Consider the following 27882-nt stretch of genomic DNA (forward strand, 5'->3'; position numbering starts at 1 on the left):
TCGCTCATGAAGCACCACAGCACTGACATGGGAGGCAGGAGTAAGGAGCTGAACCAAACCTTTGTGTATTTGGGGTTTCACTCTGGCTGCAGTCTGCTGCCCCAAACACAGCCCACCAGGCTGACAGATTCCCAGTACAGCCTGCCAATAGTGCTGGAGGACCACGTGTGGGTGATGTCACTGTGCCAGGGTGGCCACGGCTGTGTACCTCCAGTGTTACCAGTGCCCACCAGGAGCTGGGGTCCTGTCTGTGCATTTGAAGGCCTTGCATTTCCTGCCTTGCCCAGCAGGAAAACTTAGAAAAGATTGTATGGAAAAAAACCCTCTGGCCTCTCCTAACCTTTGGGAACTTGCTATCTCTGTATTGGGTTTTTTTGTGTGTTTTTTGGCAAGTTGTTTCATCCTACAATAGCACATGAATTCTGTCATGACAGCAGATCACTGTAAGAGTCCCACTGCAGAGTTACAGCCTGGGCAGACAGGACTGGTGAAGGGAGGGCAGTGAGGGGACACAGCATTTTGTTGTCAGGAGACCAAGCTGGATTTCTTTTAGTAGCCTGTGGACACTGTTTCCAGAGTGCTGCATGGCAGATGGGCAAGACAAGCTTTTTGAGGCTGGGCATCTCATCTGAAACCCACAGGAATGGATTTGGGAGTCGGTTTGTCAAGAGTCCTTGTTCTCTCAAGAGGCTGGAGATCTCCTGTGTTGGGCCAGGTAGTGGTTTGCATGTGTCACTGGCTCAGAGGCAGCTCTTTGTTGCTGCCCTCTTTTCTGATTGCACTCCTTTCTCTTCCCCAGGCAGCAGAGCAGGCTGCAGCAGGACGTGGGCACAAACAGCCAGTTCAGACTGCTGCAGAAACCCAACAAGCACAGGCAGCTGGGCTATGACAGTCCTTCCAGCTGGGCACTGCTGCTGGCCCCATTACCAACTCAGGTGGCTCACAGGTGCTCCCTGCTTGCCTGAAGCACAGCAAACAAATTAAACCTTAAACCATAAATTACAGATGGGTTTTTGTCTGTGGTTCCTGGGTCTGGTCAGATCAGCTGAAAGGGACCTGGAGTGGAGAAAAAGCTTTCCGTTAATCACAGCCTTTTCCAGGAAAGCACTGATCTTTCACCTGAAATCCCTCACACCTTGCCTGGTGGAGCAGCAGCTGCCAGCTCTCCATCCCTGTAGCTCTTGAGAAATTGCAGAGCTGTACTCCTATCCAGTAAACAAAGTCCAGTTGTGCTTTTCTTATGTCACCCATCTATCAATATGTAACTGCTCAGGAGTAATAGGAAGTGCCTGGCAAGGGACAGCGCTGCCCAGGGGATGACTGATGCTGGGGTTTTGCTGGCTTTGATGCGGCCCCACGCCAAAAAAACCAACCAATTGCCATCCTCCTTCTCCTAGCTCCATCCTCATAATTACTATTTTTGACATTGGGAGGCCTGAGGATAGAGCATGGAATCTATTTCCGTGCGAGACACCTTGAAAGCATGACGTTTCCCTGCTACTTCATTAAGCACTGTCCTGCTTTAGTGGCCTGGCTTTTTTAGTCCTGAATCAGACACATCCTCTGATGAAATGTTTTGCAAGTAAGTAATAACTAGAACCATGTGCATTAATTTGAGCTACCACAGGCACGCAAAAATCGTACAGACCACACCATGCAGACAAAGCATGGGATTAAGATTGTTGGTGAGGAATATGCAGTTAGAACATTGTATTGGGTGGAAACTGGGTTGGTGAGAAGTGGTTGAATTTTGTGAGGTTTATAATTATTTGATTCAGGGTCTCAGTTTCCAAATAAATGAAATTTTGTAACCCTCACATGGTAAGAATAATACTGAATTAGGGAACTTTATAACAGTCCACTGCTCCCTGTAAAAGGTTCAATTCTTAGATCCTTAGGAAGGGAGATGAAAAAATAAAAATGCATTAACTTTATGCTTGAAGGTGTGTCCTCTGGATTCTGGATTTGACAGCCCAAGAGGGAGAAGCTTACTCTGCTGCTTCCTGTATTGTACAGTTTGGTAAACAACAGGAAGTGCTTGTTCTTTTAAACTGTCGGTCTGGCACTTAATTGTACACATGTGTATATTTACACAGTGTACACAAGGGAGAGTAAGGTGTTTGTGGAATTGGAATGTTTGTTGCCTAATTGTTTTGTGAATGCTTTTGGCAGCGGGAAAAAGTGCCTGCATGAGCAGATCCTCAGTGGCTTAAATGCATCTCCTTAGTCTTGGTGAGGAGGAGGAGGGTTGAGTTGCGTTGCTATTGCAGTGACTCCTGCGTCTCAAGCTCCTTACATTGGCCTCACGCCATTGCTCAGGGGAAAATGCTCTCGGGAAGTGCTGCAGGGTCACCTGGACTGTCATGCAGCGAAAGGATCAGCCTTCCTTGTGTATCTGGGAGCACAGCTAGCCGCAGGTTCATTCTGGACCTGATGGGATGGGGGGCTGGAAATTTAGGAAGTGACTCTAGGAGGTAGGCAGGAAGAGCAGTGTGGGAATGAAAGGCTTGCCAAGCTAAACTCGATGCTGACATCCTATTACAGGCATGAACTGCATCAGGGAAGCTGATTGTGGGGGAGGTAGGAGATGCCAAGCAACTGGAATAGCCTGGAATTACTCCCCCGCTAATTAAGAGGAACGCAAAGAAGTGCAGTGAGGAGTGAGGCTTGAGGAAACCTATTGCTGCTGTGAGCATGTGGGAGTAATCCCAGCCTCTGGAGGGATCATGCAGCCACTCACTGGGGAAGGGTACTATGGTGACCTCAGATCCCCTCTCCCTGTGGCAAGGGAACATAAATCAGATATGAGCCCTGGGCTAGCTCTGGACTTGTAAACACAGATTAAAACAAGCTGCATGTGTCAATAACCTCCAGTCATAACTGCCAGTCAGATTTCTTCAGTAAATTATAGACCTGCCCTCTCAAGACCACCTTCAGCCCAATGAGGCATAGATTTGAAACAAAAATTTTAAATATCCAAGGGAAGTCACAGGTTTAAATGGTGAGAGACACACAAAACCAGATTTTATATCAAGGTAATCATGATGGCACCAGCCAGATAAACGAGAACACTCTCAGCAAGCAGGCCTGCTTGGCTCTGACCATCAGCCTGATGAACAAGAGGTGTATTTTATGCAGTGAGAACCAAGGGATATAATTGTCTTTTACACAAGACTCTAGTCATGCTTTTACTTTAGAACAATTAAAAACCAGAGATCTCTTGCCCTCTAAACCTCTTTGGTGAACCAATGCTCACCTCTCCAAACCAAGGAACTATTCCTGAGCCAGAGAAGCCTGAGGCCCACACCCAGGCTGACAGTTGGGAAGCAGAAGTGGGAGGTTTGAGCAAGATGCCCTATGCAGCCCTGCCTTGGCAACTCAAAGCCAGAAAGGCTGGGTCCCTTCTAGAAAAAAAGGATGCCTGTTGCTGAGTGTGCTGTGCAGAAGAAGCGTGTTGGCTCCTATGGCTTTTAGCTCTGACCTTTATTTAAATGAAATGCAGATTAATTTGTATCTGAGTGGAGCGGTTCTGTCTCATTAGTGTGATTAAATAGATGGCAGAGAGTTAGTAAGTTCATTGTCAGAGAGACTGTTGCTTAGTAATTTAAACTGCAATTATCTCATTATTCTTTTTTCCTTACAATGATGGTGGCTCTTTTGTTACCCGTAGTTCACGGCCTTGCATTCAAACCTTGACGACTGTGATTGCATTTTGAACATCAGGCACTGGCCGGAAAAAGGTCATCAAGGGTAAAGCTGAGCGGGGGGAAGCCTCTAGGACTTACAGCTGCGTTTGCCTGAGATTTTTGGTGTATAGGAACAGAAGCAGAGGATGTGCAGTGAGCTCAGGCACACAGCCCTACGAGCCCCCTCTGCCTGCTCTGCGGGCGAGCTGTGACGGAGCCCTGCAGCCACGCCCTGGGCACGTCCGAGCTGACGACGTGTCGCACACCAAGGGACAAACGGTTTTCAAGCAGGCACCGAGGGGAAGTTACGGAGAGCCCTGCCCACGGCTGCTGCGGCCTGCGGAGGTGGAACCCACAGGTCGGGGAGGTGAACGGGACAGGCCCCAGCGTGCGCGTCCCTGGGTGGTCCCTCCAAGCCTGGGGCCACCGCCAGCTGCCCAGCGCTGTCCGCTCGGGCGGAGGCTGTCCCCTGCGTTTGCCTGGCGGAGCGGAGGCAGGGCCCGCGGGGAGACCCGGAGGGGCCGCTCGTCCCCGCGGCCCCGCTCCCCGCCGGCCGCTGCCGCGTTTCCCGGGGGTGCGGCGGGAGGCCGGGGCCGCCCCTGCCCCGCTCCCCTAGCAACAGCGGCGCGGGCGGCGCCCAATCAGCGCGCGGCGGTGCGCGCCCAGCCAATCGAGGGGCGGGCGGGAGGGCGGGGCGCGCCGGAGCGAGGAGGGCCGGCCACGCGCCGCGCCGCCATCTTGGCGTCTGAGGAACAAAAGCGCTGGGGCCGGCGCCGGCCCAGCACCAGGTAACGGGCGCGCCCCCGTCCCCCCGGTCCCCGCTCCTGTCCCCGGGGACAGCCGCCGCTGAGGGGACTCAGCCCCGCCCGCCCGCAGATCGCTGTCTGGCCCGGCGAGGTGGGAGTTGGCGGCTGCCCGCAGAGGATGCTCGGTGGCGGCTCGGGGTATTGCCGGGCTCAGCGGGCGGGGAGGGGGCCCGGCCTGGAGTCACCCGGGGGATGCGGGTACGGCCGGGCCGGGGACAGCGGTGACGGCGTTGGCGGAACATCCCGCTCCGCACGGCCCTTCCTGCGCTCCCCGCGGGGCCGGGGCTGCCGGCCGGGCTCGGCGCGGGGGGGGCCGCACGGTGTGTGTGTCTGCGCGGCTGTGACCCCGGGGCTGGCCGTCCCCTCTCGCTGTTACTCAGCGCTTCTGGGAATCGTCAGACGGTGTCTGTCTGTTTTGCCCGTGTTGATGGGTGTGCTGCTGCTCCGGCTTGCTACGCTCGGTAATAGTTCTAAATGAAAAACGGGTGCTGCGGGGTATATTGCATAAGCGGATGTGATGCTCAAGAATCCCCTTTTTCTCCGTAAACTGAGAGTTCTGGGTGATGCCTCCTTAAGAACTGGTTTGAGGATCACGATTTTTTATGCCTTGTTAACGTGGCTTGGGAGCTGCAGATGGTTTTAACAAAAACACGGTTGAGGCTTTGGAAATAGGCACCCAGATTCAGAAAATAAATGTTATCTTTGTTGATAGAGTAACAACTTCAGGGTAGTTACACCCTGATATGTCCTTGGCCTTAATTCCACTGCGAAAAGTACGCAGGTTTAACGCTGATATCTTTCCTGATATATGCTGGCATTTAATTGCCTTCTGCTTCTAGGCGGTTTTTTTTAATTTTTTTTTTTTTTTTTTTTTTAACATAGTGTCTTATGTGTCCCGTATACTCAGGTGCTTTTAGAAATGCATCCAGTGTCCATGTGCTTTTCGTGAACATCTGAGGGGACAGTTCTGTTTCAAGTACTGTAATTAGAATTTTGCCTTAAGATTTGGTTCTGGAGTATTAATGTTTGGTTTAACTTGTTAGTCAAGTGATGTATTATTGGTCATTACTCAACATGCAGCACTGTAATGGTAGTAGAGCAGTTCAGATCTGACGCTTGAGGATAACAAGGTCAGGGTTGTTTTGGCCAAAAATTTGCCTTTTTGCTCATGATTTTTCTCATATATAAGACAAAACTGACTTGCAGAATTTTCTTTAAGTTGAATTCAGTTGTGTGTTTTCAGGGCTTACTGGTAACATCAAGCAATGGAAAGTGGGTTTACGTGCAGGTGCATCCACACATAAATATGTGTGATTTAAAAATGAACTGATTAATTTGTTTACTTTTGCTGATTTCCAGATTGTTGTTCATTTTTTTTCTGTAGTAAGTAAGGAAGAATCCAGTGATTTAATTGCCAGAATTCAGGAAAAATTAATTTTTAAGTGTTCAGAAGTGTCTCCTGGTTAAGGACCATGGGAAGGTTTACAGCCATTCACATGTACTTGTTTGTCACAAATTCCAGACATTAAACTTGGTCGTGTAGCTTTTCATAGAGTTACATTCATTTAATTGAAAAACTGTATTTCTGCTTTTTCTCTCTTTGATATTTATACCTTTCTGAAGTAGCAGTCTGTTATCTTGTCTATGGTACTTCAGTTACACAAGCAATGGGAGCTTTCTGTTGCTGTTTCTTTTGGAGGAAAGGTAGATGAGAACTGTCATAACCATGTGGTTATGGAAAACTGGACGCTGGTCAGTCATGTGGATCCTGGGCTTTGTACTCTCCAAGATTCTTTCCCTACCAGTTGCTTTGAATGAAGATTTAACATTTGTCTGTCGTGAGGTTTTGAAAAACCAGCATGAGAAATTTTGTTAAAGAACCTCTTTGCTGCCTGTCAGTGGTTGGGCTTCCATCCACATCAGTGGTATTGGTGTTGCTTTAGTTGTTCTCCAGTCAGCTGGGGAGTGTGAGGCTATTTTGGGGATGTTTTTTCTTTGGAAGGGGTAGGGGAAGTGTGCAAACCTCGAGGCACTGGGGGTGTCTCAGTCTGTCAGCAGTGGTGACACACAAGTGTCTGCCCTTTTGGTTTAGCTGGAGGTGGGGAGATGTGTGCTGTCATAGTGGTGGGGAAAGATCTGCTTTGTTGATGATGTACACTGTCCTTGTGGAATTTACCTGCAGGGAAAAATTAAATAGAAACCATTCTTTAGAAATCTCTAGTTCTTTACTCTCTGCGTATTTTGGGTGATTTGGATTAGATAAGATCTAGGGAAATTCTGGAGTAACTGGTATTAAATATCAATTATTTTCAGCGATGTTTAATTTGGTGGTCTTTAGAAATTGGGAGGTAGCTGAGGTGTTTCTTTGAGAGGTCAGGAGTGCTGCTCCTGCAGCTGGGTTAATGCTTGCCTGAGCTCCAGAGCAGATCCAGGACCAGGATAGGTGAAACAAGTGTCTCCTCTCTAACATACATGATGGTGTGCTTCCAGTGGGAAAGGCTGGGGGCAAAGGCTGGTTTTTGAAGTGAAACAAGATTTGATGTGGTTTTTGATGCAAAGTCGAGGTCTAGGCTCATCCTTTTTGATGTAATTCATTGTTTGCCTTAATGTTTCTGCACACTTGCTTGAGCACAGGACTTGTTTAATGAGTAGGACCATATCCCAAAAGTTCATATTCATATCACATACCTCATGCAAAGATTGAAAGGGCAGAAACTGAGGTGCAGCTAAAGTTTTTATCTTGTGTGTGGTATTTACTGCTCTAGTTGTACCCAGAGTGTGGGGTAAGAGCCAAATATAGAGCAGTTTGAAGCTTTCTTAAGCTGACATTTTACATTCATAATAATTCTTGTTTATCTAGTGAGCATGGGCTAGAACCATTATCTGAAAGCTGTCAGGTTTTCACACTGACATGTGGAAAAACCTTGCTGCCTCTCATTCAGTTCATCTACTTCTCAGCTGTTGAATTTGCTGATGCTCGGCTCCTCCCTGTTGGCAAGAAGCTGCTGTTGGTCTCCAGGCAACGCAGGTCCGGCTCAGCATCTCTGCCTTGCTCGAAGAGATGAAAATTTTCCATTGCGGGGAGAGGATTTTTCCTCTTGCTAATTCTTCTATCTGCCTCCCTGTCTTGCCCAAGGTCATTACATCTTTGAAACAATACAGGGATGCTTCACAAATATCAAGAGGTTATATCTTTAGAGTTTTAAGATATAACTGCACATATGTGTTTGTGTAACTTTTGTTAGAAGTATTTCATTAGAATGTTAATTTTGGGCCTTTCATAAAACTTATTTTATTGCAAAATAGTTCTTTCTTTCCCCCTTCTGCAAAAAGCTGTATGACATTGTACCACTTGTTGCCAGCTGCTAGAAATTTCTCCTGCAAAATCTGAAGTACTGGAAGGCACAATGGAAACAAAATTGTTTGTTCAAATGAAGGTCTGTCATTGGTTGTGTTTAATCAGGTGTTCAGGACTTGAAATCTGAAATCTTGTGCAAATTCTTGGCTTGTGTGGCACAAAGCCATTGCAGCCCTGAGTGTGTCTCCGAAAGAGAATAAGGGAATGATAATCTTCATAGCAGGTACAGAACATTCCACTCTGCTGGTATCAGCTGTCAATGTGCAGCCTTTGACCCTCTCTCTGGATTGCTCTTGCGTCTGGAGGGCTCTCTATTAGAGGCAGCTGGAACCAGTTACTGCTCAGTTTTGCATTTTTACTGGAAAAAGAAAGGATTACTCATGAAATGTGTTTGACCACTGAGAGTCTTGCTTTGTGTGTGTGCTGGGATGGATGGGAGGGCAAGAGGTGGCACAGGCAGTGCCTGGTTTGGAGCTGGGCACATGCTCATCAGCCAGTTCAGAGCCCAAACAGACCAGGGAACTGCTGAATTCACACAGTGGCCAGTCAGCTATACTGCCTCTCCTGGTCCCTGTCCTCTGTTCTGCTGTGTTGGCATCCAGAAGGTTGGAAGGAACTGAAAAAAAAAAATTTCATTTGGATGACTTGTTTGAGCTGGTTAATAGTGCACCAGGTTGTTGAGACTTAAAATGAACAGAATCAAGGATGGAAGGTACAATTAATGAGGTTGTTTTTCATTAGTAAAAGCAAGGGTTTGGGGAGTTTATTCCCAAGTCTCTATGCGAATGAGCACAGCAAAAATGGTTTTATTTTCTTGAAGCACAGAGGGCTTTAATGATACCCAAATAGCTGTGCAGTGCTGTGATGCAGAAATTTCCTACACTGCCTGAAACCTTACCAGGAATTTTGTGTGCTGCTTAATTTCATGCTTATTGAAGATGACCTCTTTTCTTTTTATTTTGTTCTTTTCCTTTTTCATATCTTTTTCCAGAAAAATGGCAATTTATTTGCCATGTGCTTTGGATGTATGAAGACAGTGTGATGGCAATTGATTTTTTTTATGACATAATTTAGTTTAATGAGGTTAGAGAAACGAGAAGTGAAACTGCCTGACATGATAGGCATCATCTTGATCTTTCTAAGGTGTTAGCACTTTCAGAAGGTTGATTCAATTTCAGGAGAGGTACGAGGTTAAATTGATGGGTAGGTGTGTTCATACCAACATAACTGTCATTGCAACTGGGAATCTGTTCCAGATACCTTAGGAAAATTGGTTCTGGCTGAATAGAACCAGTCAGTTTTTTGAAGAGACATCTGTGAGTATTAAAGTTGATGGTACAGTTCTAGATAACCCTGAGCAATGTTACATAAGAAAAATTTAAAAGTTGTATTATTTCCAACTGGGAAGGAACAGAATGATTGGGGGTGTAATTCGGAGTTTGTGGAGATAGATGAGTAGTCTCTTGAGGATGAAGGTAGATCAAGTAAATGCTGATGAAGCTGCAGTGAATTGCCTGGTGAGAGGATGACTGACTTCAATTTGTTCCATTTAAACAAAGCATTTGACGTATTTAAACCTAAGTGCTGAACCGTGATTATGTTTCAAAGTGCAGATAAGGTTTTAACATCACTATGTGCAAGATTTGCTTCCAAAAAATAAAGTGCTTTTTTCACAAGCTTGACTTCTTGAAATATTTCCCCCTCCCCTCTCTTAGTGTGCTGTTTTTGGGAAATGCAGAATTGGAACATCAGCACACTGTGGATGGTGGTGCTGTGTTGTGGAATTTTGAAGAGAAAATAGGTTTTTGGCAATCATCCTGTCTGATTCTTCCCTTTTTGGTGAGTAATGGTTTTAAATTAATGTCTTTTAATCGTCTCTTTAAAGACAGTGGTGTAGTGCACACTTGCTGGCTGCTATAAAAATTGCCTTTAAAGCAACAGATATTTTTAAGGGAATAAGACATATTCCAGCTGTGTCCATTGCCTGGGCTATTTAAACTAGCTATTTCATATCATTAAATATATTTCAGCCTGCTGCAAGGATAAGGGCAGTACAACTAAGCTCCTGATGAAGCTTCCTTTTCTAGATTACTGAAATTGATAAGATTTTTTTCAAGTGGTTTTGTGTTGCTATTTGAATATGTAAGCTGTGTGAGGTTTGAATAGATTAATTCTTTGGCAGTGATTATTATGCTAAGCCTGTAATTGGCCCCAGATGGTGTAAGAAGAGATGACTGAACAATGAAACATTAAATACATAAATAATTTTTTAAAGCATTTTTTAAGTACTGTGCAGGTGTACTTGCAGAAAAGGTCCTTTTCCTGGGAGGAAACTGTTTTTGAAGTGAGTTGCATTTACCAGGGGAAGCAGTCTAGATTTTTTCCCTTGGTTTTGTTGTGCCACGTGAGAGTCTGTCCTGTAAGACTTCTCTCTTGTCCTTACTTGCTCTCATCCAAACTGCTGCAGTTAAACAAGAAGCACCTGGGAATTATTCTACTGTATCTTTTGCATTTGAACTTCTATAATTGCAGCAACCCTGCAGGGAGCTATGTGCTCAAGGTCTTAGGTCTCAGTTACTTTCAGCTCTTCAGGGAAAGAACCTATAGAGGTCACTGAGTCATACAAACTCTTCCCTTTGAGATACAAATCTGGGTTGTATTATCTGAATTGAGATGTGTTTGCGGTAGTTTGAGATGTTTTGAAATGTAAATACAGTTCTAAAATATAGATTAAATGCATCTCATTAATGTGAGCTGTTCTGGAGCAAAAACTCCATTTACCTCAGGCATCAGAAGTATTGTTGGGGCCTACATTTGTAGAATTACACTTAAAAATGGGGATAGGCATTCCAAAACGTGATGACTGTCTCCTTCTGGGCACTGTCTCCTTCAATCATTTTTCCACATGAAGGGACTAAACTTCTTTTGAGGGGTATTGATGGTATATGTGAGTATACACATAAATGAGAGGCATGAAATAGGTAACTGTGCATTTAGGGTACTATTCTTCCTGTAATTATTTCTTTGTTAATGATCTTTGCTGTGTGTTCCTTTGGAAGTTTTTGCTCAAGGAGTTAGCTTGGATTGCTGGATCTGGGCATCAAAGCTTTAATTGAACAATCTTGTCCTTTGGGTGCCTAGTGCTTATGGTATAAAAAGCATTAGAGGTTGGGATTGCTAAAGGAATTACACAGAGAGAGAATCTTAGTGTCGTTAGATGAGGGTGGACTTTGAAAGGGGCTTGACACTTGTCCTATATGAGCATTATTCTTCTGATCATATCCAATGGATCACAGCTGAAGGGCTGGTCACAAAGATTCCATGTTCTTTCATTGGGTGACTGAAAATACAGTTCCCAGACTGCTAAATTCATGGTAAAGAGAAAAAGGCATAGCTATGGATTTATTTTAATCTTAATGCTGGAATTTCTTGAGGGTGTTGGTGCCTTGAATAACTTTCATGTGTGTAATCCACACAATTTAGCTCTTGCTGTCATATTATCAGAAGATTAAAGGCTGCGTGCTATTTTGGTTTCTCCACGACTAAGTGTGGTACTGTCTTTTTGTAGCAACTGGTGATTTTGGCTGCTGATGCCAGAATACCGTTTTAAGATGGATCAGTTTCTAAATAGGAAGTTTAAGTAGCTTAGTTTTGGTGGTTCAGGTTTCCTTAGTTTCCATGGCATTTTTTTTTTCCTGGAAAAGAGACTGGTTCTTAAATTACACAATCCCTGAAAAAACTACATGGGTCAGAATTGCATGCTCTTTTCTGTCTGAATATGCCTAGTAACTTGCAACTTGGCTTTATTTTAGTTCCAGGGAGGTAAAATAGCTTTACTTGAGAGGTAAAACTGGCATTTTTCCAGAACTTTGTGGATGTAGGTGTTAAGATTACAGATAACAAATGGTGTAGGGGAAAGCTGAAAGCTCTTGCTTTTTTTAGATGTTGAATGATCAATTGCACTGGGCACAGAACCTCCCTGCTGAATTTTAAGAAATTGCAGCTGAGGGGCTGCTGTGCACACTTATGTAAAAAAGCTGAAAGTTCTTGGTGACTTGCCTTGCTTTCCTAGACAAAAGGATTGGGGAACTGAGTTTCTCAAAATAATATAGACCTGGTTTAAGGAAGATAGGAATAATAATTGTGCATGAGGAATAATAGTCGTAGAACATTATGCAACTTCAGGTTGGTTTGTGTATCATTTGCTCTCTTAATATGTCATGCCTAATGTTTCATAGTTCTTAGTTTTGTCAGTTAAAGCCGTATTTAAAATTGTTTTTGGTATAGGAGGTGGCTCTGCAGCTATTGTGTTAAATATACAGGTGTAAATATATGTCTTCACCTCTGTGGCAGTGTTTATGTCTGTGTTTGGGTTATATTTAAAGGAAGACTAAACTAGAACTCCATGTTTGGGGACTAAAAGGAGATAGGATAAACATGTTGCTAGTTAAAAAATGTTTTGCATTGAAAGAGGGCATCTTTGTCCATTTTTCAACATCTCAGTGTCCTTCATTTCTGTATTACAGGCAAAATTCTTAGTGGATAGAGAAGGCTTGATGCTCTGGTTACAAGGAAGGATATCTCAGGGTGCTGTCTTACACTCCTGAGAAACAGCAGAGCAGGACTTTGATGTAGCACTTGGGAGTCCTTTGCCTTTGCAGCTGCTGTTGGACTGTCCCTTTCAGAGTGGAAGAAATACCCAGAGGACTGGTACCTTTAGGTGTGATAGAGCAGACATCCTCAGAAGGAGCTAGGGCACTACAAGGTATTTTTTGGCAGTTTGAAAGCAGAAAAATGTGTTCTTCCTTGGTGGGAATCTTTTGTTTGCTAATGTTAAGTGTTTGCTAATGTTTTGAAAGCTAATGTTGAAAACAGGATTGGCTTTCTGTCTTGATGGGCCAAGACTGCTGTGGAGTCATCGTGTTCCCAAAGGGTTTTGCAGACGTGTTTTGTAGGAACTTTGTGCACGAGTTCACATGTAATTCTGGATTTCTAGAATCCATCTGTTATGCATGATTAAGTAAATTATGATACTTGTGGGTCCCTTCCAACTCAGACTTTTCTGTGGACAGCTAGAATGCTTCTGCAGTACATAGCCCTTAATTTGTGAAATTCATCCAAGGCATTTGTTTCCTTATTTATCTTGAGACATTACTTGATTTTTCTAAACTGCAGCAATGTAGTGCTGCAATTACCAGCCATTTAGTAAAGATAAGTTTAAAAAAAAGACATTATATCAATATTTTTAAGAAGCATGTGGCTTCTTTCATTGGTCTAGCCGAAGCACACGACATGAAACAAGAAAAATTTGTTCTTCCTTGGCTTTTTGTGTCTGTAGGTGGTTATGATAGATGTGCCACTACAGTGTCTGACTCCCAGCACCCTCATGATTTACTACTAAAAGCTACAGTAAAAGCATTTCTGCTTCTGAAGGGAAAGCATACATAGACAGAATATGTTTGAAGGAGTTGGTTCCTCTTGACTTTGCAAGTGTTCTGCTGAGTGTTTTTACCAAGCATCATGCTTACTCATCCCTGAGTTCAAGTTGTGTAACTTAATGGTCATTATATTGATTGATTTGCTGCAAAAGAGCCTAAATAACCTTGACTTGCATAGGTAGATACAGCTCAGCATCTTTTCGTCATCACAATCACCTGTTTCAAGTTATACTTAAGGAAAAAGAAGAGGGTTTTCCTCCCCTCGTCTTCCTTTTGAAGAAAGACTCTAGTTCCTCCCCCATGATGCTGTCACACTGTCCCTGTACCCCCATGATGTTGAAAACCATTGTATGCTTTGTTAAATTTGAATTTTTTTGTTGCTTATAATACTTTTTTTCTGTTTATAAATAAAAGAATTCTGAGAACGGACAATGTCAGTGCACTTTTCTACCAAAGATAAACTTTCTCCTTCAAACTGGTTACCAGAAAAAAGGTTTGGCTTTTGTAATCATGCAGAATTTAGGGCTGCTCTTAAGATTTTTCCCAAAACTGTAGGATTCATACAAGCACATTATTATGTGGGCTCTGCATTTCTGTCTCAACGAGTTAAAAACTATAAACTAAAGCTTTTACTCTTTAGATATGGTAATTGTATTGCAGGGACAGACGGCTTCAAAAAGTATCGTAGTGTAGGATTTGCATTATATGTAGAGGTATAATACATCCTCAAAATCAGGAATAGATTAAAACAATTACGATAAATGAATGCAGAGCTCATTTTTCTGTTAAGAATTAGAAACGTTTATTTTAAAATGTTTGCTCCCTTATCTGATGCAGTTAATTTTTAAAGTGTGTTTCTGATACTGTTCTAAGGCAGCTGACTGGACACTAGAGGATATGAGTGTCTACATTCTAATCTTAAGAACTTCTGAAAACAGAACACATCAGAGTAACTTCAGTTCCTGAGCCGTGCAATAGCTAGAGTGAATGTTAGAAGCAAATCATTACTAATGTTACTCTGGGCATGTTTGCTAGTAAAACAGTGTTTTGTGTGGAGGAATGGCATTGATTTTCATCAGAATTATTCAGAAGCTGTGCAAGACCTTTGAACCTGAGCATGCTTAACATAGGTAATGCCTTGAATACTCTAAAGTTGCATCCTCTGCTTTCTTTGATTTAAGGAATGTCCCTTGCTATTTGTAAAGTACCACATTACAAGTAGTTCAGTCACATGAGGACTTGTAAAATTCCTGTAACTGTTCTTCGTTTACACATGTATTATTGTAGGCTCTTATGATGTGTTTATCCTGCTTCAATTGTGAAGGGTCATTCTCTTTGGGCAATATAATGACTTGCCAACTCAGACCTCAAGTACCTTTTCAATGTTGTGCATGAAAGAAATGAAACATGTTGTGCATGTTTTTGTGCTCTCGAAAACATACCATGTGTTTTGTTGTTTCTTCATGAATGTTCTTTGGCCTGAAGCAGCTTTCTCTTTGGCTGATGGAATAGGTCACTGATCCTCTTCTCTCCTGTTGGCTGACTGTGCCATTCCTCTCTCTCCTTGTATTGATTTTGCACAGCCTGGTTTTTGGTAGCAGGGGGACCAGAAAGATGGCTCCTGTGAGGAGCTGCTGGAAGCTTCCACGGCGTCCAGCAGAGCCAGTCTTATGGCTTTGAAGATGGACACGCTGCTGGCCAAAACTGGGCCAATTAGAGAGGGTGGTAACGCCTCTGTGGTGACATATTTAAGAAGGAAATCAAAACAAAGTCACAGAATTTTGCTCCTAGTCAGAGAAGAGGTGGAGGTGAGAACATGTATGAGGAGCAACATGGAGACACCAAGGTTAGTGGCACAGGAGGGGAGGAGCTGCTCCAGGCGCCAGAGGTGAGAGTCCTCTGCAGGCCACAGTGAAGCAGCTGTGCCCCTGCAGCCCGTGGGGATCCACGGGGGATCCAGAGATCCACCCACAGCCCATGGGGGAGCTGCCCATGCTGGAGCAGGTGGATGCCTGGAGGAGGCTGTGATCCCATGGGAGACCTGGTGGAGAGAGAGGGCCCTGCTCCCACGCTGGAGCAGCCTGTCCTTGGAGGACTGCACCCCTTGGAAAGAGAGGCCCACGTCACAGCAGTTTTGGGAGGGCTGTCTACCCGTGGGGAGAATTCATGTCACAGCAGGTAGACCTGCTGCATGTGAGATTGGACCCACGCTGGAGAAGTTCAGGGAGAACTGTCACCTGTGGGAGGGACCCCACGGTCTCACAGGGGAAGGACTCCTCCCCTGGAGCAGTGGGAGAAAATCTCGGTGATGAACTGACCCAAAATCCCCCCCTGCGCCCTGTCTCCCTACGTTGTTGGTGGGAAGGAGGGAGGGTCTGAGAAGGTGTTTTAAGGGCTTATTTTACTTCTCATTATCCTCCTCTGATCCTGTTAGTAATAAATTCATTTTGCAACTTTATGTTGAGCCTGTTTTGCCCTTGAAGTCTTTCTCCCAGCATTTAACATGTGAACCCTTCATTAATTTTTGTTTTCTCTCCTCTGCCCAGCTGTGGCAGGGGAGGCTGAGTGAGCGACTCTTGGACTCTTGTGGGTGCCTGGCGTTGTGCTAGTGTCAAACCATGACACCTTGGAACCTTGGGAAGGGGTTTTGCTTTGTCTGCTTCAGCACCCTGCAACAGCTCTGCTCTGCAGATCTCTACCGTGTCGGCTTCCTCTGCACTCCTCAGTGAACTGAGAAAAAAGAACAGGCAGAAAGCTTTGCTGCCTTGCTATTTCTGTCCCTGTAAAGCTGATTTTATGGCTATGTGGAGTTGAAGATGCTAACCATCCAAAATAAAAAGCCTGCACTAGAGAGTGCCCAGTTTAACAGATTTAGCAGAAGGGCAGCTCTGCATCAATAGTTCTACCATTACAAAGTTTTGGCAGGAGGTGTATTATTTTTGAGATTGTTATGAAGGAAGAAGCTGGTGCTTAATTGAGAGCTGTGCTCTCCAGAGGATGTGTTCATTAATGCAATTATGTGTGGGACTAAGTTGAGAATCTGTAATGATACGAAGTACCTTCCAAAGAATGCCATCATCTGAGGTCAATATTAAAAGCCTGAAAACATGAATTCATTGTGGTATTCTTTTGATGGTCATTGTCACACATGACGGGGATAGGATGTCTATAAATGTCACTTCTGGTTTACAGGCTTGGGTTTTAAACATCTTTTGCTGCTTACTGTAGGGATGACATTGCTCAAGCTAATGTTACTTTGTCTAGGCACATTTATTTGCTCCTTCAAGTTATGTCAGATTTTTCTCTTAAAATGCTTGACATGTGAAGGGTTTTTTTAATGTGCTTTTTTGGCTGATGTGGTTTTCGAACAAAAACTCTCAGTCAAAGGCACTTACAAGCATGTAGGAGGAAAAGGGCAGGGTACAGTGAGCCTGCATTTGCTGTCTGGGAAGATTGCCTAAAGACAGCTGTTCTGGGATCTTTCTTCCCCGGAGAGCATTGAGAACAAACTGGGTGTAGAATCAGAGGAAAGGCAGTGAAGAACTGCATTGTGCTTGTGGTCAGTGCCACTTGAAACTGTTGGTCTTGGGTCAAAGCTTTTATTTGTGAGGAGCTGCAACCGGTTTGGCATATTGTGAGGCTGTTTATGGAATTAAGGTATTTATAAATGAAACAGTTAAAAGCGTTTCTGATGGGCATTACAGTTGTGCTCTAGGCCCTGTTAATCTGAGTGGCAAAATTCCAAATATTAAGGAGAGCCAAAATGACAAACAAATCCTGATGGTTAGTAATGGTAACGTTAAGGCATGCAGCAGAAAAAAAAGTAAGATCTTACTCAAAACCTTTTTGCGAGTGAGAAGAATTTCATTGGGTGGAAACAGTCTGAATTTGTTAGGTAAACAGTACTTCTTGAATGGCTAAAATATATTAATTGGTCAAAGTGAAAACTAAAGCCTCATTGAAGCCTAAATTGTTGACAAGATTATATGGTCTTGCTGCTACCTTCTTGAGCACTGTTACTATGTTCAAATCATATCTGTTTCAGGTTCACAAAAAGGCACGACGTTGCCTTGCACAGTTAAGGAGCTTGGCTAAGGGCTTTAGAGCAAGGAGCTCCTTGCTGACGCTCTGTTCAGCAGTCCCTGCACACAGTTTCTGCTGCAGAGCTGTGTTAATAGAGCTTTTTCAGCCAGGATATGTACTACAAAAATTCAGTCGTAGAAATGGAACATGGGGGAGTTATGCTGTAGTTTTTGGAAGATAAAAACAGAAGGAGAGCTTACTAATACAAGCACAGTAAACTCATCTTCATTTGTGTGAGCCTGCCCCTTTATTTCTGGGAGATTCACATTTGTCTTGTGGTAGTGCTGACTGGGTACACTGTGTTTGACTACAAAGAAATGTTTCTAACATTTCCCAAAAAACCATCACCCCATCTAAATACTGTGTCATTTATAATAACTTATAAAATAATTTGTATAATATCAGAGCACTAAAAAAACTTGCTTTCTTTTTCCTTGAATGGGAGGTTACACTGTGTGATGTGCTGCCAGATCTGAATTGTTCAGGAAAGGGTGAAGTGGAATGAGTAGTCCTGTCCAATTCTGTGCTTGGCAGTTCCATTGCTGAGTGCGTGGTGTGATCTGTGTGCAAGTATTGTCCAGACCACTTGGGCATCCATGAAAGCAAACAAGTTGAGCTGCTACTGATGAGCTCCCTAAAGATGTGTTGGGTAAACAAGGTGTATGTTATCTGTGTTGGAGGTGATGTTTGCTAGAGTCATTTATATGGCATAAATATCCTCAAGACTTAACTCCTGATGCAGCTGTAACGCAGGAGGACTGGGACAGATTTAAGTGTTTGAGGTTGAAGGATGTTGCAGGGTACTTTCTCAGTGTGAATGCTGCAGTTGGCAGTCAGTGTCTCTGTATCGGGGTGATTAGGAAGGCAGCCACAGAATGGTGATGCTGTCTTGGAACAAGTGGCTCTGGTACCGCTGCTGTTGGGCGGGGTTGTGAAGTGTGGCTGTGTCATGTAAAGCTCTGGCACTGCAAGATCATGTTCATGTGTTACCACACCTCTAGTGAAACCTGGCACACTTCTGGCTTTCCCTCGGAAATTCCACAAGACTGGAGGCATTATTGGCTCTAGAAAATCCTAATCAAAACTCAAGGGTTGTAAAATTACTCATGCGGTATACAGATTGATACTTATAATTTCTGTAGGAGAAAATGGGAAAGTCTCAGTTTTACTCAGGAGCTCATGTGGCTTATCAAGTGTGTTTGGAGACAGCTTCAAGTGTGTTACATATATTGTGGTAAGTCAGCTTTCAGATGAGCCTTAGTGATGAGCAGTGCGGCTCTGCATGGAGTGGGTGCTGCTGTGGGGAACTGTGGAGAAATAAATCTGTGACTCTGGAGCAGTAACAGTGCTCCTTTCTGACTGCAGCAGCTGAAGAGATACAGTGGACTGTCCCGGACTGGGAGACAGGCCGTGTTTACGTGGCTTTTCTGCACTGTCTGGCCACTTCAGGCTTGCTCAGCTTGGTGCAGTTTGGGAGGTTTTTTTGAAGTGGCTTGTGTTTGGGGTGTAACTGAGACGTTTTTATATGTGTCTCTCTGAGTTGTCAAATTGTTGATGCTGAGGTACGTGAGAAAATTCTGTGGTGATGCAGTAGCTGCATTAGAAAAAGAATACTAGGAAATTAAAAGTAGTACAAAGAGAAATGAAAGTTAATTTATATTGCTCTAATCTTAATAATATAAGTTGTCAGAAGACAGTATTATTTCTGGGGAGTACTATTCCAGATTAAAGGGGGGAAAAAAGAAAAAAAAAAGTCAAATAAGGTGCTTGGAAGAAAGGAGGGGAAAAAAAAACCAACACCAGAAAGCCCCACCAACAAAAACACATTCAGCTCTTATTGACCTGTTAACCTTAGGTGCAGGTAAACATTCTGGAACCTGGAGTTCGTTCAGTTGATCGATCTGTTGTTTCTTTAAGCAGTTTAGTTGTTTAATTCAATTAATGCTCTTATGTCCAGGACATGCTGTAGGCGTCTGTGGTTTTGGTAGCACCGCTGCTTTAAGCCTGCAGGTCTCTGCTTTTCCAGTTAATGTAAAGCTGTTAAATATCTAAGGAGGACAAATAAAAATAGACCTGTGACCTAGAACACTTCGTAGTCTCTTTGAATTAAGTGCATTATTGTTCGTGTAACTATCTTCAGGCAAAAGGAGTATGAGGTTGTTTTTAGCCGCAAAAAGTTAATCATTAAAGCTTTAGTCTAAAATTAGAGTAACTCGACTTAAAAATTTACTGGAAGGCAGAGAACAAGACAGTCATGTTTTGGCTTTCAGGGTCGCTCCTTTAATTGCTTTCTGAAGTGCAGGTTGCATGAAACTGGAGTCTGGCCAGAACCGAGCAGCGTGCGGTCACAGGGTACAGAAGCACCTCCTTTGAATGCAGCTGGCACAGAGCACTTCCTTCTGCTGAATGCCTGAAAAAAGAACGTTCTCGGAACATGGCACATTAGCATTATGGCATGCCTGTGAAGAGCTGACATCCATGTAATATTTTCGGTATCTGACACGTTGTTGTGAACGAACCGGTGGAATAAACGTCCCACCCTGGGCGTCGGTCGGCTGCTGTCCTTGCCTGGCAGGGAGGAATTGTACGTTCGGTGTTAATTCCGGCTTCTGGGGCTGCCGGCGCGGGGCTGTCGTTGGGGGGCGCTGCAGCGCGGCCGGCAGCGGGAGGCGCTGGGCGGCCGCGGGCGGGTTCCGTGGCGCTGCTCCTGCCGCTTCGCGCCTGCGCGAGGCGCGTGGCCGCCCCGCCCCGCGGAGCTTCTCATTGGCTGCGGCTGCGCGGGGGCGTGGCCGCCAGAGGCTCCCGGGCTGCGCCCCGCGCCCGCCCGCAGTCGGCCGCGTCCGGAGCGAGGGCGACGCACGCTCGGCTGTGCTCGGCCCCGCTGCGCTCTCGTCGTGCTGCCCAGGCCACAGCGTGCGCGGACACTGACGGCCGCCGCTCTCTTGTGTTTGCCTTAACAGACTTTTGAATCGGAGTAAACATCTGCGAGTCTCGGAGGCTTCAGGCTCTGAACTGCCTTCACTATTGCTGCCGCCTTTCTGTCTAATGTGCTACAAGGATGAGCCCAGCATTTGGAGCAATGGAAGTGGAGCACTATTCCAAAGGAGTCCTGCTCGAGCCTTTTGTCCACCAAGTTGGGGGACACTCCTGTGTCCTCCGGTTTAATGACACGACCATCTGTAAACCTCTTATTCAGAGAGAGCACCAGTTCTATGAGACTCTCCCAACAGAAATGCGTAAATTCACTCCACAATACGAGGGTAAGTTACCAAACCTTTGAATGGGATTGGGCTTTTTGTGTCTGTTAATGCAAGTGTGCTGTGCTCTCTGTTCTCTCTGAAATCTCTTCTGTGTGGAAGAGATTTTAGGGGTTTTTTTTCATGTATTTTGATGTTGTCTGAGGCAGGCTGTGGAGATGCAGGGTGGAAATGCTTGCCAAGTTGGTGTTTGGGCTGACTAACAGCATTAGAGTAGAGCAACTCTGCTGGTGATAGCCCATATACCTCCCTTAGGCACAGGTAAGTAGCTAACAGCTTGAGAAAATTGCTGTGCCTTTTTTTTTTTTTGTTTTGTTTTGCCACTTGTTTAATGTTTACAAAGGATTTGGTAAGGATAGATAATAGTGTTTTGTGTCAGCTTAGTAGTGGTCTCTTTTGTGCTTTGATTTCTTCTCTGACTTTCATTTTGATTGCAGTTAAGTACATGCCAGTATGGTGTCTTATTGAATACTTGGAGTGTTATTTCTGCCATTAAGGAAATGAAAATTCATGGCGTTTAGGTAGGCAAGGATCAAGTAGCTGTAATGAGGCTGAGTCAGAAGTTATGTAGGAGTGGAAATTCCAGTTCTCCTAAGAATTGCACTGGTTAGCAGGAATACTTCTTTTTCTTTTACCTGTTTCATCAACTGCTGCCTGATGATTAATAAAAAAATATGTCTGAAGCACTTTTTAAAAATGGAATTGCTTTTTAAAGTACATTGATTTTAACAGCCATCATGGTGATGAAGTTTTGTGTTCTGTTTGTGAAAGTGATGGAAGACTTCAGTGGTGTTTCAGAGTTAATATTGTCTGCTGATTAACAGACTTTTTGCCATGTCTAATTATAAGTTCTGTTGGACTGGAAGAAAATCTGATGTTTGAATGATACTTTTCAAAATGTAATATAACAATTGTGCTAGTGTATGTGGCTTTCTGGGAAGTATGGGGAGGGATTTAGAGGGAAGCAGCCTCGCTTGGTCCACCTCTGTTTTTTATTTCCAGAGTAAAGGCAAAGAAGCCATTTGCTAGCTGGCTCGCCCAGCCTTTTTCACATCGTCCTTTCCTTTGTGACAGTGGCACAGTCGGAGTTTCTGCACTCCCTGCCCCAGCCACTGCAGGTCTGGGAGCTGCCTGCCCAGCTTGGAAATTTCAGTCTCTCACTGTTACCTCTCCCCTAGCTGGTGATGAGCTGCAAGGACTGTGCAGACTGATCTGAAATAGAGGACTGGAAAACAAAAAAAAAAACAATTCAGATAATTGTTGCAGCTTCTCCATTAACCCCTGAGACTTATTCATGTAGCACTGAGCGCATGTGTCAGTGTTCCACTGAGACTCTTAAGATGCAATGCAGTGCTCTAGAGACTCCTGAGGGGAGGATGAAGAGAAAAAATGCTTTTGAGGTTCACCATGCTTCTGTACCACAAACAGATTTGCTTTGTATTGCATTTTTGTTACTTATTCCATAACATTTTTGCATAACCAGTATCAATAAAATATATTCCAAAAAATAGGAGAAAACGTATAATTAAACATGGTGATTCTAAGTGGAAGCTTTTGGACTAGTTTCTGTTGAAATGTGACACTTCCCTTGTTTTGCTCTCCTTGCACATCTTTCCTTTCCCTTGGGGATCTATAAACCAAGTATTGTTTGGATAAGTGCTTTTTGCTTAGCTGTCATGCAAAATTAAAAAAAGTTTTTGGTATGATTTTTTTTTTTTTTTTTTTTTTTTTTGTGCAGGTCACTTTTCACTGCAAGATGTTAACAAATGCTTTACATCTCACTTAGAATCAGACCAGTCAGATTTTTTTTTCATTAATAAAAAATTTTATTAATTGAAATTGTGTCCTGTTATTATTTGATTGTTACTTTACTGCCTCAGAGAGAGAAAATGATCTTTTGTATCATTGTCGTGCCAATATGATAAATTGTCTTGTGAGGTGTCATTTTTGTCTAGCTCTTTTGATATTTGTTAGGTTGGCAGATGAGGTTTGGCCTGTGGCAAGATAGAAACTAAGGACTGGGGTAAGAGAAAAAATAAAGTTGCTGTATTTTTAGTGTCAAAGAATGCATTCTAAAAGGCTTGCTTGTCACTTGAGCAATTCATAACTGTCTGGGTCCTTTTTATCTTCAGGTGTGGTATCAGTGAGCTTTGAAGAGGATGAAGATGGAAACTTATGTCTAATAGCATATCCATTAAATGGGGACCACGATAACTTAGAGAACTTAGATAACTCTGACTGTGAACCCAAAAGTAAGCTATTGCGGTGGACTAACAAAAAGACAATGTTGTTAGAAAATGAGAAGATATCTAAGGAATGGGTCCGGCAGCACAGGAAAGAGGAGAAAATGAAAAGGTAAGTTGGACTTTTAGCTGTCAAATTCTGGTCTCGAGAATTCCAGAGAATTTTCTAGAACTCTTTTGCTTTAATTTTCTTTTCTGCTCTTGTTTCTTTTGTTTTTTTTTCCTGACCTCTTCAGTGCAGACAGGTTCACTAGAGAAACTAGGATATCCTTAGCCCTCAGTAAAGGCTAAGTTTAGTCTTTTCATTTTTTTCTGCTGTGGTCAGTTGAAACAGGTTTCCCAAAGTTATTTTTGAAGCTTCAGAAAGAGCAGCAAAACACAAAATAAACAAACGAAGCCACAAAAAGGCACCGCTACAAACAAACAGTAAACATTCACTCACTTGCAGGAGAATAATAGTTTAAAAAAAAAGAACATATTTAAGTGCTACTACGTATGGCATACCTTGTTAGCAATCCTGCTTTATCCCTGCTAGTGACATTTTCACCCTTGTTCATTCCTATTATTTGTGCCCACCATAAATTGTGAGCTGTGATGTGTTGTGCTAAAAACAGTGACCTTAGCAAAGGATAAACCTTAAGGTTCATTGCTACCTTCTACATTTCTTCATAGAAGTCATGCTCACAGGTGGAGGATATATAAGTGGCATTACTACATATTATGAAACATTTGGCTACGTGCTCATTTATATTAGTATGGAAGTGGCTTTGTAATGGTTAAAATACTACGCATGGGCACCTGGTTCACATGTATAGAGAGGAAAATAAAGCTTTTGCTTGCTGTTAATGAAGGTGAGCAAAACTGCTTGTAAAGTTAAATCCATTGACAATCCCTCTTCAAGAGCTTATTTTTCCTTCTGACCTGTAATTTGCTACTTTGTTCTGTTTTTCTAGTCACAAACTGGAGGAAGAATTTGAGTGGCTGAAGAAATCTGAAGTCTTGTATTATACTGTAGAGAAAAAAGGAAATGTCAGTTCTCAATTTAAACATCATAATCCTTGGAGCATGAAATGTCACCAGCAGCAGTTACAGCGAATGAAGGAAAACGCGAAGCACCGAAATCAATATAGTATCCTTTTCCTAAAAGTGCCTCATAACAATGGAATGAGTAGGGCTCTGCCTTTTATTTCTTGAACATTCCAGATAAGAGTATAGAGCAGCTGAACTGCAGTTCCAAGAGACTCTCTGAAGATGTGATTTATCTGGCATCTTTGAAGCATATGCCAGCACTTTCTAGAAGTGGGCTTTTCTAGCACGTAACAAACTACCTAAGCTAGGAAATTCAGAGAACTGAATTAAAATCTTCACATTGTGGGTCAGTGGACAGGTTTTACAGCATAGTGTGTTTGGTGTCTTCTACAAGAACAGTTTCTAGTGAGAGTTTTCAAAGGAGATGAGTTCTGACACTTTTTATTACTGTTTTGATTTTGGTGATCTTAAAAACCAATGTCCTCTTCCTCTTTTCATTAGTTTCTTAAATACAGAGGATGTTCCAGTGCCTGAAGTTCCTGCTTCTTTTTAATGAGCTTTAAGAAAAGTTGAATATTAACAGTCATGTAGGATTGGAGCATGCGAAACAAAAAAATGACTGAATCCATGAAGGCTGAAGCACATTGCTTTTGTGCTGTGGAACCACAGGAACTCATCCCCACCCTGAGCATTCTATCAAAGAGTGATCTTGGTGTAGGTTTGGATGTAACTGATGCATCCTGCAAAAGTAGTAGTATCTGACTGCTGAGGTAGACAAATTTCTCATATGTGAGGAATTTTGGTGATGGTTTACTGAAACATCTGTGACTAATAAGTGATCAAATTGATAGGATTTTTTGTCTGTTACCCTCACCATTTCACTGTAGATAATTATTCAGTTGCCTAAGAAGTGTGTGGTATTTTTGGCACAGCATAATACAGATGTTTTAAAGTTGTAAAGATGGAATGGAAATGCTTCACTCGTTTTGAATGATAATACAAACACAAAATCTTCACTTACCACAGAAAAAAAAGTCTCTTGCTAGACAGGAAATACTTCATAATTCAAACCAAGTTATATTTCTGTATAACCCTGATTGCTTTTCGTTTTCACTTAATGTGGAAATTCAGTAGTCTCTTGAGACCAGTAAAACTGGAACTGGCTTAAAACAGAGTGAGCATCTTAAGTTTATGTAACTCTTAATTTTTCTAGATTACTTTATACTAGGCATGTTTTGGATATGCTTAAAGTTAAGAGTGAGGCACTATAAAATCTCTGGTAATGTTTTTAAAAGCTGTATTCCTCATTTTGAGGCTTGTTCCTTAACGGGTCAGAATTCATTTTGCTAGAGAACCTGACGTCCCGCTATGAGGTCCCGTGTGTGCTGGACCTGAAGATGGGCACACGGCAGCACGGTGACGACGCCTCCGAGGAGAAGAAGGCGAATCAGATCCGCAAGTGTCAGCAGAGCACCTCGGCCGTGATCGGAGTGCGAGTCTGCGGCATGCAGGTGCGAGGGGACCCCATCGTGTTTGGCCAGCAGTCTTGCACCTGTTTCTGTTTAGAGTGAAGTTTTGGGTTTGTGTAGCCATCTCACAAGTTGTTGCCGTTGAGCTGCTGTGCTTTGTTTCCTTCGCAGAGGGGAGTGAAGATTTTGGGTATCACTGATCAGTTGGAGGTGACAGCATCTGCAGGAGCAACCTGCAGCCCAAGCTCTGCATCAGTGAGTGCAGGCTCTGAACACACTAACAGCCTCCTGCACCGTATCAGCAGTTCAAAACTGTTAAAACTTCTGATTCAATTAACATTTCAGGATAGCACAGGGAACAGCTACAGGGGGCTGGTCCTATACATTTCGAATTAAGCATGTGGAAATTTGTCAAAATATTTAGAAGCAATCAGTTTTGTTCTGTAACTTTGAAAAGCCACAGATCTTTCACTGCTTGAAGTAGACTTGTTGCAAAGTGCAGGCAAAAAGTGCTTGGTAAATGTGATAAGACTTGTTGCCAGATGAGGAGACATTGTATGGACTTTCACCTGAATTTTTTTGTTTACTTGTTTCTGTGTTCCTAGAGTGACAAATGGAAAACAACATATTTGTGTTCGAGTTTTTTTTCTGAAGCTTCTCTCTTCCTATCCAATAGATTCCAGGAATGCTAGCAGTGTTTGCTAGAACTTGTTCCACAGCAGGACTGTTGGCATGCGTAGTGTTCAGCTCACTGTTCAACTTCAGAGAAAAACATGAGGCAGAAATGAAAGTGTGGGAGCTGCATTTCTAGCCACAGTGTGCTGGGATTTGAGCAGGGCATGGCCACTGTTGACCTGTGCTGGAAAAAAAAAGGGAACTTTAGAAGCACCTGCCATCCTTTCTTGACCCAGATGTTCAGGCATTATTGAACTACTGGTTGTATAGACCACTCTCTTATGCCTTCCTGCAGGAGGGCATTTTCCTGCAGGAGCACCTCTGACTTCTTCAAATACAGATGATTATGGGGTACATCTTAGTTTTGTATAGGAATGTTTGCTGTCATTCAGATCTCAGCATGCTGAGAATCACTGGTGCATCCTAGAGCAGAGGCAGCTGAATGAGTGGCTGTGGTACAAGTTGTAGCTTGACTTTGGAGATCTTGGCTGCAGCTTTCCTAGTCTCACTTAAAGTGCTTGTTCTTACATTCTGGGTGGAAAAGCTCAAATCTAAACTGAAGGAATTTTCCACTTCCTCTAAGTTGCATGCACCCTCCTGCATCTGTTGATAGTAATTTCTATAATTGTGCAAGAGCAGTTTTAGAGAATAGTATGTCATCTTGTAAAAGCTTTAAAGAGCGTGCTTTTTTAGTTTAAATTTTTTTTGTGTGTGTCCCCTCAAGGCTTTGGTGTCAATGTACCAGCAATTTTTAACTATTCCTTTTTTCTTGTCTTGTGTTTGTATATGCAGGTGTACCAGGCAGGCACTGGCCAGCTGATGTTCATGAATAAATACCATGGAAGAAAACTCTCAGTCCAAGGATTCAAAGAAGCACTTTACCAGTTCTTTCATAATGGCAAATACCTGCGCAGGGAACTCTTTGAGTCCGTTATTAAAAAGCTTACTGAACTTAAGTCTGTGCTGGAGAAACAGGAGTCCTATCGCTTCTATTCAAGCTCCTTGCTGATCATCTATGATGGGAAGGAAAGGCAGGAAGTTGCTGTTGACTCAGATCCAGAGGACCTAGAGGATCTTTCAGAAGAATCTTCTGATGAATCAGCAGGAGCCTATGCCTACAAACCAACTGCCAGTACTGTCGATGTCCGCATGATAGACTTTGCCCACACAACCTGCAAGTACTATGGAGAAGACAGTGTGGTGCATGAGGGCCAAGACACGGGTTACGTTTTTGGACTCCAGAATTTAATAGATATTATTAAAGAAATAAGAGACGAAAGTAGTGAATAAACAGTGTGAATGCACATCAGTAGAAAGCACTATTGTGACTCTTTGTATTCCAAAATTATTGGCCACTTTCTGGTGGTAGGATTCTTCACAGGCTCTGCAGAGATGGTCCTGTCCGAGTCAGCCTGTCAGAGTCAGATTTGTTCAGAGGGCATTTACTTACATTGGTGCTGGACCTAGCACTGGCAAAACTTGGTATCCTTATTTATTTTAACTTTCTTAAACATTCCATGTTTGATTACTCAGATACCTCTGTTACCCCTGTGTGTATATGTTCCAATAAAATTCTTTTTGTTCATTGTAAGTGATGCTTCTGTTGTTGCTGGTGACTGAGGAGGAGAGGAAGCTCAGATCTCTGATCTCTGGTGTAATGCAGAAGCAGCATATGAACAGCAAGGCTTACCTGCCTCATGAGACCACCTGTGGGATAGCATGTCAGTCCTGGGCCTCCTGTCAAGAGTGATGAGCAAGCCCCAGCAGAGCCACTGAGCTGGCAGGGCCCAGCACCTGCTTTTTGAGGAGAGGCTGAGACAACAGGGCCTGCACAGATG

At 43.4% G+C, this 27882-nt stretch overlaps 1 protein-coding gene across 4 annotated transcripts; it reads left to right on the top strand.

Moving 5' to 3' along the window:
- Nucleotides 1-3945: 3945 nt before the first annotated feature.
- On the top strand, nt 3946-27635 carry IP6K2 (inositol hexakisphosphate kinase 2). 4 transcript variants are annotated; one of them, XM_066195159.1, is made up of 6 exons: nt 3946-4044; nt 20332-20631; nt 22761-22983; nt 23825-24000; nt 25236-25411; nt 26837-27635. In XM_066195159.1, the coding sequence occupies exons 2-6, from the start codon at nt 20430-20432 to the stop codon at nt 27332-27334; spliced, it is 1275 nt and encodes a 424-aa protein (XP_066051256.1). In that variant the 5' UTR covers nt 3946-4044; nt 20332-20429; the 3' UTR covers nt 27335-27635. The 4 variants fall into 4 exon arrangements, with proteins under 4 accessions (XP_066051256.1, XP_066051253.1, XP_066051255.1 ...); XM_066195156.1 differs by lacking the exon at nt 3946-4044 and adding an exon at nt 4389-4474; XM_066195158.1 differs by lacking the exon at nt 3946-4044 and adding an exon at nt 4489-4583.
- Nucleotides 27636-27882: the final 247 nt, after the last annotated feature.

Source organism: Chamaea fasciata, unplaced genomic scaffold, assembly GCF_029207755.1.
Source record: "Chamaea fasciata isolate MVZ Bird 193981 ecotype frontalis unplaced genomic scaffold, bChaFas1.0.hap1 SCAF_13, whole genome shotgun sequence".
NCBI lineage: Eukaryota > Metazoa > Chordata > Aves > Passeriformes > Sylviidae > Chamaea > Chamaea fasciata.